The sequence below is a fragment of the Chroicocephalus ridibundus genome, chromosome 2, assembly GCF_963924245.1.
Source record: "Chroicocephalus ridibundus chromosome 2, bChrRid1.1, whole genome shotgun sequence".
Lineage (NCBI taxonomy): Eukaryota > Metazoa > Chordata > Aves > Charadriiformes > Laridae > Chroicocephalus > Chroicocephalus ridibundus.
This window is the reverse complement of record NC_086285.1, coordinates 7,047,331-7,059,712: the sequence shown is the minus strand read 5'-3', so window position 1 is coordinate 7,059,712 and position 12,382 is coordinate 7,047,331. Positions and strand designations below refer to the sequence as shown.

At 40.5% G+C, this 12,382-nt stretch overlaps 1 protein-coding gene across 1 annotated transcript in view; it reads left to right on the top strand.

The window, feature by feature from the left end:
* The window catches only part of ACVR2B (activin A receptor type 2B), a 103,959-nt gene extending 101,690 nt beyond the window's left edge, over nt 1–2,269 (top strand). The window contains exons 11-12 of the mRNA XM_063324353.1: nt 785–915; nt 2,055–2,269. Of these exons, the coding sequence (XP_063180423.1) occupies nt 785–915; nt 2,055–2,249 (326 nt within the window). The 3' untranslated portion in view covers nt 2,250–2,269. The remainder of the gene's footprint in view (nt 1–784; nt 916–2,054) is intronic.
* Nucleotides 2,270–12,382: the final 10,113 nt, after the last annotated feature.

The window sequence follows — 12,382 nt, the reverse complement described above, 5'->3', positions numbered from 1 at the left end:
GTTTGCTACCGAGAACCCATCAGTGATGCTGCGGAGCACCCTGAGAAAGCCCATCAGTTAAGCTGGGCTGCTGTTTGTAAGAGAACATCTGCGTGTTGCCAAAGGCCAAAAGACATTTCAATAAGCAGAAGTTATTGCTGCCATCCAGGGTCTGCACCGATACTCGTAACAGTCGTCTCGCTCCCATGGCCCAGGGCAGTTCACAGCCATAACTGGTATAACTAAAGCATTCAGAAATCATTTTGCACTTAGGAGCTGGTACTTGGACAAATGCATCTGGCTCCAGCGTGTCAGGGCTGACTCAACCCGACGAACAAGCCACGTCACAAAGCAAGAAATTACAAGTGTTGTATATGCTTGACCTTGCCAGTCAGTGCCTAAAATGAAATTATGGTCATGCTGAAACCTTTCTCTAGGTTATTGTGTGTTGAATTGCTATGGTAAAATGTGAGGAGGATGGGCTGATTTGTTCTTTCTGTTGAAATAAATCATGGACTGCCCAGCAAGCCTCCTCAAGGAGAGTGGTGGGATCGGGAGGCCTGGCTGAGGGTTTGGATTCGTAACTCGACAAGGTGGAAAATGCAGGGCCAGACAAGCAGCGGGGACAGCAAAGTCCATTGTGTGAAGGAATGTAAATCACATTTGTCTGCAGTGGCATGTGAACTTCAGGCTTTGCTGCGGTGGGTTGAGGTTGCTCTGGAGCCGCAGCTCACTCATGCATGGGGAGGACCGGGCTCTGCAGAGGACATTTCCGTACTAACCCAGTTGTCCGTGTGCACCTTAGGTCCAGTGGATGAATACATGCTGCCTTTTGAAGAAGAAATAGGTCAGCACCCATCCCTTGAGGACCTGCAAGAAGTGGTGGTTCACAAGAAGATGCGCCCCGTGTTCAAGGATCACTGGCTGAAACACCCTGTACGTCCCTCCTGGTTAACAGTAGAAAATGTTTTCCTGTGTGACGGGAACAAGGGATGCAGTTATGCATCACTTGTTAGCTTCAAAGGGAAGCTAAGCAGCCCAACCCAGTACACAGACCCACCCCCCAGCGCTAAAGAGAGTCAGTGCTGGGGTTGCTCAACACCTTCATGCTCCCTTTCCATTTGTCCCTTGTATTTGGAGACAAAACCAGCTGGTTAAAGTCAGCCAGTGCCAAACGCGGAGCGTGTGGTGGTTTAGGAGGACTCATTTAATATGATGAAAGAATGGAAAATGAAGTCCCTTTCATTAAGAAAATGATCCATACCATCGGAGACGCGTTCCTCACAAGCTAGATAGCGTGCAAGACTTGAACAGTTTTTTGAGGAAAAATTAATTGGATGTGAAGGCAAGCAGACAATGAAGTAAAATGCAGCGTGGGTTTCCCAGAGGTAGATCATTTCAGGCTCGCGTTTTTAATAAAAGAGGTGATTTTTTTTTCAGGCTGGGAAACTGAGATGATGATGAAATCTCCCAAGGCTTCAGTAAGAAGCTAAATAACTCTTTTTTGACCAAACTGCGGTGATTTTGGCTAGATTCAGGTGTGCTAACTCATTGCCTAGAAGTCAAGGAGAGCTGTGGGTTGTAGATAGATATGAGTGTTCCAGTTGAAATGAGGGTTCAAATAAGAGCTGTGCTCTTTCAGCAGTGTTGAATTATTTTGGGGATATCTACAGAAGTGATTTCAAATAAAGCAACGGCCTTGTAGTAACTGATGCGGTGCTGCCAGCTCTCATGGTTTTATCATGGGAATCGTAATACTTGATATCGTGTCTTTTAAAGTGTGAACTGCTGAATCTCTTGGTGTCCTTTGATATTAAAAAAAGTACTTTTGAGGCTATGAAAAAAAGCTGGATGAAACCAATCCCTACAGCCTTAGAAAGCAGAAGCTTAAAAAACCTGAAAACACATATTTAAAGTAATTTTTAAAGCTGATCTCACGATAATTTGCACAGCAAGGAGAAAATATTCTTAATTTCTCTTTACAGCATTAAGCTGTGTTAAATGGACCTCTGCAAGGATGGTCCCATGAGCAGACGTTGTTGCTGAAGGTGTTTTCTCCCCCTTGTTGTCCGCAGGGCTTGGCGCAGCTGTGCGTGACCATCGAAGAGTGCTGGGACCACGATGCGGAGGCTCGGCTCTCGGCGGGCTGTGTCGAGGAGCGCATTGCGCAGATCCGCAAATCCGTAAACGGCACTACCTCGGACTGCCTCGTCTCCATCGTGACGTCCGTCACCAACGTGGACTTGCCGCCCAAAGAGTCTAGTATCTAAGTCCTGGTTCACTTTTGTCTTTCCAGACTCAGTGGATTTAGAAAAAAAGAAAAAAGTTTAAAAAAAAAAAACACACAAAAAAAACCAACAAAAAAAAAACAAAAACACAAAAATCCAACAAACACATGAATGCAGCTGCTATTTTATCTTGACTTTTTATTATTATTGTTATTATTATTATTATTATTTTTTTGGATTGGATCAATTTTACCAGCACATTGCTCTACTGTATTAAAAAAATGGACATTTCAGCAAGCATTCAGGTGCCGACTAATGAATGCAGAAAAGGTGCAGGTACCTCAGAACCTCAACAAACTCACTTCAGTTGTTTTTGGTTTATTCAGTTTTCTGGGTTTCTCTTTATCGGTCTGTCTTCTGGGCGGAGCATCTGTGACATAAAGGAAAACCACCTACCATCTTAGAAAACGCTATGCTGCAAACTGTGGAGGAAACTTAAGACTGTTATATAAAGAATACACCTTCCTCAAAACGGATTTTTTCCCCATTTTGTTTTGGTTTTGGGTTCAGTTTCGTTTCGTTTCTTTTTTTTTTTTTTTGGAAGTGAGCTTCAAAAAAAAACAGCAGATGTGTCTTTTACGGATCTAACGGGTGTCATTGTAACATGGAAAAAAAAAAGTAACTGGGCGGAGAATGTTAATTCTTGATGGTAGAATCGAAGGGGGGAGCGTAGAATAGGGGTGGGGAGAGTGACGTTGGACTTGGCAGCATTTGGGGAAACATCATTTGCTATGGAGCTACTTCTCAGGTAACCATTAGAGGAGGGGAAGGACATTTCTGGGCAGAGTATTAACAGCTGCAGCGTATGGAGAAAGCTGAGTTAAAGAGCCAGCGGTTGGAAGCAAGGCGCTAGTTCTTTTTCCTCCAGTATCTCGGGCTTGGGGGGTAGAAGAACAAAGCAGAACTTGAATTCCTTTTATTTTTCAACTCCAGAGAGTAACAGGAATGAAGCTTTTAAGCAATGAAATTGGAAGAGGTGGGAAAGCGTGTTCTTGAAGCACTTTGGTAAAATACTGGAAGATGGGAAAATTTTTGCATCTCGCTTGAAGTGCGAGTCAGTTCAGGAAATTTGGCCTTAGGGTTGATTATCTGTCAGCCCAAGGTACCGGTGCAGATGGTGGAAAGAGGAAAAGTGTGAAAACTGGCTTTATAATTATTTTTTTTTTTTCCTTACTAATTTGGGGTTGGGGCAGTGGGGTGGAAATACCTGAACTGGTGGCCGATGGCTCCAGTAGCATCCCAGATGCCTGTGAACTGCCCCGTTGCAGAACGCAGAGGCGGCTGAGCAGCAGCAGCGATTATCGCAGCATCCCTCCGACTGGTTTCTTTGACGCTGCTTTCTCCTTACTCTGTAACGAAACTCTTTTGTCTTAAAGTGGTGCATATTCGAAAATACCGTTACTCTTATTATGCCATAAACTCGCTCTAGTCAGTGAATGTTCCTAATGCTGCTGATTCAACAGTGAAATATTTTTTTAATTTGCAAAACATGCAATGTTAAAAAAAAAAAACTAAAAAAAAAAAAATCAAACCACAAAACACACACACACACACACGTTACGTGGCTTCCGAGGCTTAAACTGAAAAAAAAAAAAAAAATTAAAAACTTCATGACCACAGACCACCTCAAACCAGAAATACCTCAGAATTTTCTACTTGTATGAGTTTTATTATATATTTTGTTAGTTGTGTTGTCTTGTAGTAAGTATATTTTAATGTAAGTTGGCTTTTATGACAAGGGAGTTTTAAAAAAAGAAAAAAAAGAAAAAAAGTTCCAAAATCTTTTAGGAAGTGCTACCATTTTTTTTGTTTGTTTTATAAAGCACCATTGTAAATAACTGTATACAGTTGTAGAATAACTGCCTATATAAGGTACCTGGGCATTATTCACTCTTATTTGTGAAGGCTGTTTCCATTCTGTGTTATCTTTTCGGTCTGTTTTAGTGAAAGGACAGTACATCTTTTTTTTTCTTTTTTTCTTTTTTTTTTAATTATTATTTTTATTTTTTTGACTTTGAATAGAACATGAATTCTGTGTCTTGCTAGACTGACAAAGTTATATCCATTGGAGGGCCAGAACTTCGAAATTTTTCTTTGTGTTAAGCCAAAATGCAGTCCTGAACTAATCACCCTGTAAGGAAAATGTAAAAAGTCTGTATTATATCATCGAATTGGACTTCTTGCCACTGCAAAATTGTCAGCGTGCGCCCTTGCACAGATATAATCTATTAAGCAGGCAAAATCGCTAATTGGAGGAAACAGAAAGAAAATTGAAATATATTTCTTGAAAAACATAGCTTTAAAACCTAGAGGTCACAAATGAGGACACGGTCCTTTATCTTGAAGAGACATTAAGATAATTGCCTTAATTTGTCTATCTGAATAAAGTCTTAACCTATTCTTTCAAGTTACTGAATGTATATTGCATATTAGTATGTACACACATGTAACTGTATTTCCCTGTGTAGGTTTGGAAGTTTCTGTTTCTTAATGTGCTTCTGTTGAGAACACCTTGACAAAACCGGGCAGAACGATACCATTTTGACCCAGCCGATGTCCCCCCTGGTGGTTGACATCTTTGGGCCTGATGCTGCAACCTGCCTGTGCTTAGCATTAAGCGCGTGGGTAGCTCTTCTGGTGTCACGACGTTAGGCGCCCACTTAATGTTAGGCATAGTCGTAAAGGTTTGCAGGATCAGTATTGTTTTCATGTTTAAATACATTTCTGCACTGAGATTTATATAAAAATGTGACGTATGTTTTAGAAGTGAAGTGATGTAAGGGTTGGGGTGGAGCGTAGAGCAGTTCAGATTGAGTGAATACTTGTTTCCAGGTGGGCTCGCCCCCATTTCCCCGGGAATGGGAGCCAGTTCGGATTGCTGCAGAAAGAAAAAAGCTGTACTGTCTTTTAACTGTTAATATCCGTCTGCTGTTCTGGATTTTTTCCTTCAGCATTATGTATTATGGCTAAAACAGGCTTATTACAGCAGTTGCTTTTTTATCCTGATTTCTTTAAAAAGCTTTAAAGTATTTATTGAAAGTGCCATATGATTTTAATAGCCTATTAGACAGTCTCTTAAATCTTCTCTTTTGAGAAAGCGTAAACAAAAATTCTCACGTGTAGCTTATCTCACTGCGGGGAACTGCGCGGCCATACAAACGTTGACCAAATGCTGATTGTAAAGTATTGCATCTTCCCTGGTGTAATGGTTCCTTATAGATCATCTTGTCAACAGGATTCAGAAACTGATTTTACAAAGAATTTTCAAATTGCACGTGCGCTCAGTTACAAATTGTAAATGTATGTAGGTACGTGTGTCTTGCTATCGCAGCAGAGAAGGAAATCTTGAACTTTTGCATATTCACAAATTTGTACCAGTTTGGCTAAAGCTGTTCTTGTAAACTGGTATTTATTTATTTTATTAATGAAGGCAAGCTCTGATTAACTTATTGGTCGTTCGGCACTTGAGCTGTCAGGCAGGTAGTTTCCTCACCGCTAATCTAGTGTTTGAACTCTCATTGACAACATGATTTTGGTTCTGCTTGGTACTGCAGGGGCTTTTTCCAAGTCAGCGATGGGGCACGTCCATAGGTGTAGCTGTGATAAGCAATCGCGGCTCTTTTCTTCTCAACACTCCCTTGAATGTGATGGGTTCGACGCCTCTTCTGCTACTTCCCAAGCACTAAATTCCACTTCCCATTCAGACTCCGAGGAGGTCACTCTTCAAAAACCTTGCCGCAGAATTTTGTTGTTGACCTTCCTCTCTCGTATGGCAGTTCTTAGGTAATTGTTAATCTTGAATATCCTGGGTAAAAATTCTCCTTGACTTTAGGAGCCAGGATTCCGCATCAATCTGGTGTAACTCCCTTTATGAATTTACTGGACTGGCTGGCCTGGTTTCCTAGGTGGAGGAAGTCTGAGTTTATATTTTGCAACTGGAAATACTACGAGAACTAAAATTGCTTTTTTTTGAGGCCATAGTACTGTGACTTGCTAATGAAATGGCATTAGTACTGCAAGGCTGGAAGTTGTGTGTGACTCATCTTGAAATATAGGCGCATGTTATAAGAAATGGCTATAAACCAGTCTCTAACCATCAGTTACGTAGCACCAGGCTTCTCCATTATGATTAAGGATTTTAGCTAGTCCTGATCATCAAATTTTCTCTATTTAACGACAGAAGGAAAGCACATTTTATTCCACCTCGTTCTCCAGCTGAAATTCTCTTACAGCATATACTAGATGAAGTTACACCTATGGAAATGCCGAGATCTTTGTGTATGTTTATTTCAAAGAGAAGGTCCGTGAGTGCCCCCTGGTAACTCCACTGCGTTTTCCTTGGCTCTCCTATCTCGCTGCTGGTTTCCACTTGGAAGCTGTTGGTTTCAGTAGAAGCAGCAGAAGCCTCAGGGGCCGCTCAGTGCGATGTTGCTGGGGGGTATTGCCAGGTTGGCTGGGTCAGGCCTTGCCATTAGGAATCCCGATCCCCCTTGGTATCCCAGCACAGAAACCGGAGAACACAGGTTTTATTCCTGTTGTGCTCCTTTCAAGGCAGGCTGTCAGAACCTGCCCGGTTTTGCAGGGGAAGGGTCTGGTTTCACTTAGTATGGAAGAAACTCGTGTTGCAGAGGAAGGTGCTGGTTGATAATGTTGCGACAGTGCTGTTGTTGCAGTCCTCTTCGAACCACACTCGGCTTGAGAAGTTGCTAAGCAGGAAGCGTCCCGCAAACTATTATCACTTTTACATACCGAATATTGTTTGGTAACATTGTAAATAAAATAGACTATATAATAGAGGAAAATAAGGACATTTTGACTTTTTTACTTTTGGAAAAATATATATATATTTTAGTTACATATACAAACAAAAATTTTACATTGTGTGAGAATTCTTTTATACCACAAATTATTTTTGTAATGTCTAATATGTTTCTGCAGGGAAAAGGGAGAAAGGTCTGTGTACGCACAGCAAATAAATAAATATATATATATAATGTTTAAATTAAGTGTGCACTACATCAAAGTCTAGAGAATAGGACAAGTTTAGCCTGGAACCAGTTTGAGGAGAAAGTTTGGATGTACTTGGACATGCTTTGAGGACGGCACTGAGTATGTGTTTAGGTTACCTTGCATGTCACGTCCCTTCTGCTAAAGATGCTTATTGCTTTTCTGTGACCATCTTCAGTTTAACCAGGGAGAGTTTTTTCGCGTATTCATGCGAGTACCCATGTGTGAGCAGCGTGTCTTTTGGCATATGCCGCGATGCTGCAGTGAGTTGTGAAGTCAGGGTGTTAAGAATTTACTTGAGACTAAACAGCCGGGCTGATCTCGCTTGCTGCCGTATCCCTTTATAGCAGCTGTGTCTGCTGCATTGACAATATGATCTGTAAGGAGCTGTTGCCAGTAAAGTCCTGATAAAACCAATTCCTAGAAGTTCCTTCTCTCTGAAGTGGCTCAACTAATCGGGCTTCAGCAGAACATGCAGATACGTGCTTTGTGTTCCCAATGTCAGATTTTACATCCTGGGTCGGAGGCACTAAAGAAAAGGAGCGCTGTCATGTCCAAAGCCCCGCTTAGAAAAAGAACATTCCAAATTTGGGTAACCAATCCATGCTATTCTAAAAGTATAAAAGAAAAAAAATGGAAATGTATTCTTTTCACTTAAGCTAACTTTTCCCATTAGACCGAAAACTCACTCCGGTCTTTTTGGTTCCCTTAACCTTGACAGCATGGTGTCAGTGGGGCAAGAGTTAAGGAAAAAAGCTTTAAAGCAAACAATACATGGTGCTACCTTGAAACTGGTTTGACAGTGCGCCTTTTGAAATTAGCGCTGAAACGACTCTGAGCAGGCTCCTGCAGTTGCTGAATCCTACTTCTGTGTTCTTGGTGAAGCCCTGTCCCTGTGAAAGTCAGGGAGAGATTTGACATCCAATGCCGTGGGACCACGAGTGTGTGCGTGTTCCTTCTCGGGGCACTTTCTAAATGCACCTGGTCCCTTATGTACATGGGACTTCTTTTTTAAAACTCTAGTTTTAGGGTGAAGCTCAGTTCCCTGAGTGAAGTAGTAACCTATCAAGTAAGCAGTAATCCTTTTTGTCAGGACACTTCCGCAGAAAGAGATCATACTTGTGTTCTATCCATCCAGCTGTTCTGAAATGTAATGCTATTCTGTTGTGCCTTTATTTTTTCATGTAAAAGCAACTGCTGTAAGCTTTTTTTTTTCCCTTTTACTGTTTTGGTTTTTTTTTTTTTTCCTGTCTAAAAAAACCACTTTTCATTGCCCAGCTGTTATTTCTGGATGCAGTCTGTGATCCAGGTATTTCAAGAACCAATTACCTCAAACCTCACGTTAAACAGTGTTGCTATCTGGATTCTCCTTGATACTACAATATTGTAACATACACAAACAGGAACCTTGCTATATATGGGTGTTTATATATATGTATCATATACGTATATACATGTATATATATATGATATATATATGTAAATGGAAAGTGATCCCCAAGGACTGAAGGAAAAAAGCAAAACCTTTTTGTTTTCCAACATTGAAACCAAAAGGGCTTCTCTGAAGCTCTGTAATGGCATTGTGCTGGATGTATATCAAGAAAGTGTTTTCTGAAAAGTGCTTCCTTTGTTAGCCTTTTATTTCAGTATTTTAATGGGGCAGATGATGTGATTAAAACACTACTTCTGCATTTTTTGGCCAATTTTGAAGCTGAGGTCTCTTAATCTTTCCAGTTGTTAAAAAAACCCCAACACCTCAGTGTACAACATTCCAGTAAGGTTAGTATTGCAAAACTAAAGCATGTTCTGGGAAGACTTCATAGCTTCTGTTTTTGTGAAAAGGAAGGCATTGGCCATACTTTAGTCAACTTTTCCACTGTTTTGAGGAACTGAAGTTTAACCAGTAACCATCCTAGTCAATTAAAATCCTAATTCAGTAGTCACCGGCATCTCTGCATTGCCATCCCTGTTAAAAACAAAACACCCCCCAAACCAACCCAAACCAAAAATCCAACCACAGCAGAGGAGGAAGCTGGAGCATTTCATAGCTCCTGAAGGTGGACTTAGCACCAGAGCAACGTTATTGATAGAAAAAAACGTGTTGGCAAGACCTAGCACTTGTCTAGCCCTTTCCTTTTTCCACCTACCTTCTCCCAAGAACCTTCTCATAAAGGCAGACCTTCAGCCACGGTGACTTCTCCTTAATGGTACTTTGCTGAAGAGAATTCTGTTAAGGATATATTTTCTGGGGAAAAACAAAAAGTGAGACCATTCTTTTCATTAACATTATACTGTACGTGTTCCCCTCCCAAATGTCTGTTTTTAAAAAAATGTATCCATGTAGCTGATGCAGCATTAGAGTCTGTATTTTACTCGGACAAAATAGTAGCTTTCCAATCAAATAGTAATGAATTTACTATTACTAGTAATTCATTGAATTAATTACTAGTAATTAATTTACTGTTACTAAAGGAAGAAAAGGAGATGTTTCTCGATCCCCATTTTTTCCTCGACTGACTAACGTTTCTATGGCTATTGATGGTTTTTGATTATCTTTGGTAAATCATTTACAAAAGTACTAAAATCTCCCAGAAGGAGGCATTTTGCAATGCTGACGGCCTTCCAATGGAATAACTATGATGCAAAAGTCGATCTGTTGGTGGAAGAGAATTGAAGGAGGTGGTTACTGCAAACTAAGTAACATTCTTGACCTCAATTCTATGCCATAAGTCCGCACAATGCCATTGTCAATCTGCTCAAACTATCTGCATATGAATTCCGCATGATCCTCATGATAGAGTTGAAAGCCTGATCTTTCACCTGTTAATATTTTCACATTCGTCCTTAAGTTTGACAAATTTTATAATGTAAAGTTGACCTAAGTACAGTTTGATGTCAATTCTTGTGGAAAGAGCTTTCTGCATGTAACATTAGACACATACAGTTAAACAACACAGCATAGTACAAAACTCACAAGAAAATGTTTTGGCACCAGCAGAAAGAAATCTCACCCTAACCATTTGTCATTTTAAACCATCTTATTGTAAGTTTTACCAGCTACTTCTAAATTTGTGCTTTATTTAAAGAAATAAAATAAAAATCCTAAGACTTGTCTAGCGTAGTGAAATATGTGTATATCAGTTTTAGGATAAATAGCTAAGTCTTATTACGCTGTGTTACTTAACTTGTATATATAGAGTATACATAAGAGTTTGCAGTAACCTGTTTCTCCAGGATTTCCAGTCTGAATGGATTTAAACTCAAACTATGAGATTAAGTAAATGATTTAGAAGATTGCAGAATAAACTGAGTGTAAATTACAGGAAGCTCTATCAGATGGTGAAATAATTTTTAAAGAGTCTTTTGGTCCTTGGCTCAAATTCAATAAGTACTGTTTGTATACCAAGATATGTGAAATGTAAATGTTGTAGGTTATATTTCACTCTTGTAGCTATAAAAATGTAGAACAGAGATAGCTTGTACTACTGAGTTAACAAAAGTTATACTAAAGTATCCTGTTAAAGAAAAAAGTATACAGAGAGTTAAGCTCGTTGCTGTAACCCCTTTTGGATTGAAGTGTGCTGATTTTTTATATATGTATATTATATATATATTCTGCAAAAGTATATATATATAAAATGTATATATAAAATGGCCTAATGCAGACATCCATTGTATTGCAGTTATGAAATGAAGACATTTTGGCAAGAACATTGTATCATAGTTCATGAATTTGCAGTGGATCTTTGTTCCTTTTTACTGTGGTATTTTAGAAATGAGTCTCAAGTTTGAAATTAGATCTGCCAAGTTGGAGTTTTGCTGCTTCAGCTTTGCACTGGGTGTCCGAATAAACCAGTATGAATGTAGTATTTGCCCTGTGTGAAGCAGCTACACCCCAACAGATAGGAGGAAAAAAAACTAGAAAGAACTATTTCAAGTTTATCTTTTTGTATATGAAAATAAACAGTAAATTACAAATAATTGCTTCTCTTGTATGTGTGACGTTAAAAATCGTTGGTATTTTATTGTCTTCCACATCTAGCTGGAGAATTTCCTTTTTTATAGAAGAATGTTTTAGTGTCTTAATGGTATCTGTGCTGTCCAAAATCCCTAACAAAGCCCTTGCAGAGGCGTAGCTGAGGCCTGTACCTCTACATATCATTTGCTAACTCCTCTAAAGGCAAGAGGCAGTTAGCTGAAATTGCTGTGTCCTTTTAAGGGTGTTGCCTCTTGTAGTACCGTGGTAACACTGCTTATCATTTCCAGCAACGTAGATGCAACAACTGCCAGTGATGGGGGGTTTAAGCTAAATCCCAGGACCTTGCAGTGAAGTGTCTGCACTTCCACCTTCCACCAGCTCGAGCAGAGCGGACAGCAAGGGATCGCTTAAATGGTTCCAACCTGATTTACAAAAACTCGCCCACTAATACCTTAACGGTTGCAGGAGGTTGAAGTTACAATGAATGTAGAGCTGCTACCGGAGCCATGAATGGTGTGAAGCAGCACACCCCTGTTCATGGTGTGCCCACTGCAAATGCACAGCCAGTTCCTTGGCGAGGATGGATGGATGTTTCCTCGGGAAAGGGAAGCTGTCAGCAAACACGGAGCATCCACAAGTGCTCTGGGGTCTGTTCCCAGTCAGGGAAACAGCTTCAGCGTGAGGTACCTACCAGTCGTTAGGGTGACTCTTCTACCTGGGACTGAGGTGCAGCTTCCATACACCATGGGTTTTAGGTTTTTTCTTTTTTCCTCCACCTGAGTACTGAACAAGATTCAGTGAGGCGGGAAGGCTTGACCTGGAAAAAAAATTAAAAAAAAAAATAATAAAAAGCTTGAGCTCTTTGAACTCATAGCAACACATTGGGCTCTGTAATCCCCCCGGCATGAGGCAAGAAGATGCCCTCAGCCACCAACTGAAGCACGGCCAGACCTCTCCAGGCAAGCTGCCTGCAGTGAAGTGATGGCGTGGCAACGCAGCCCCCATGCTTTGGTGTTTTCCAATGCTAAACTGGTCCTTTTCTTCATCAAAAATGCCTCTTGCTTGGTGCCGGGTTGGAAATGCTTCCAGTGGACTCACATGAGGCTAAGCTGAACATGAACAGTCGTGT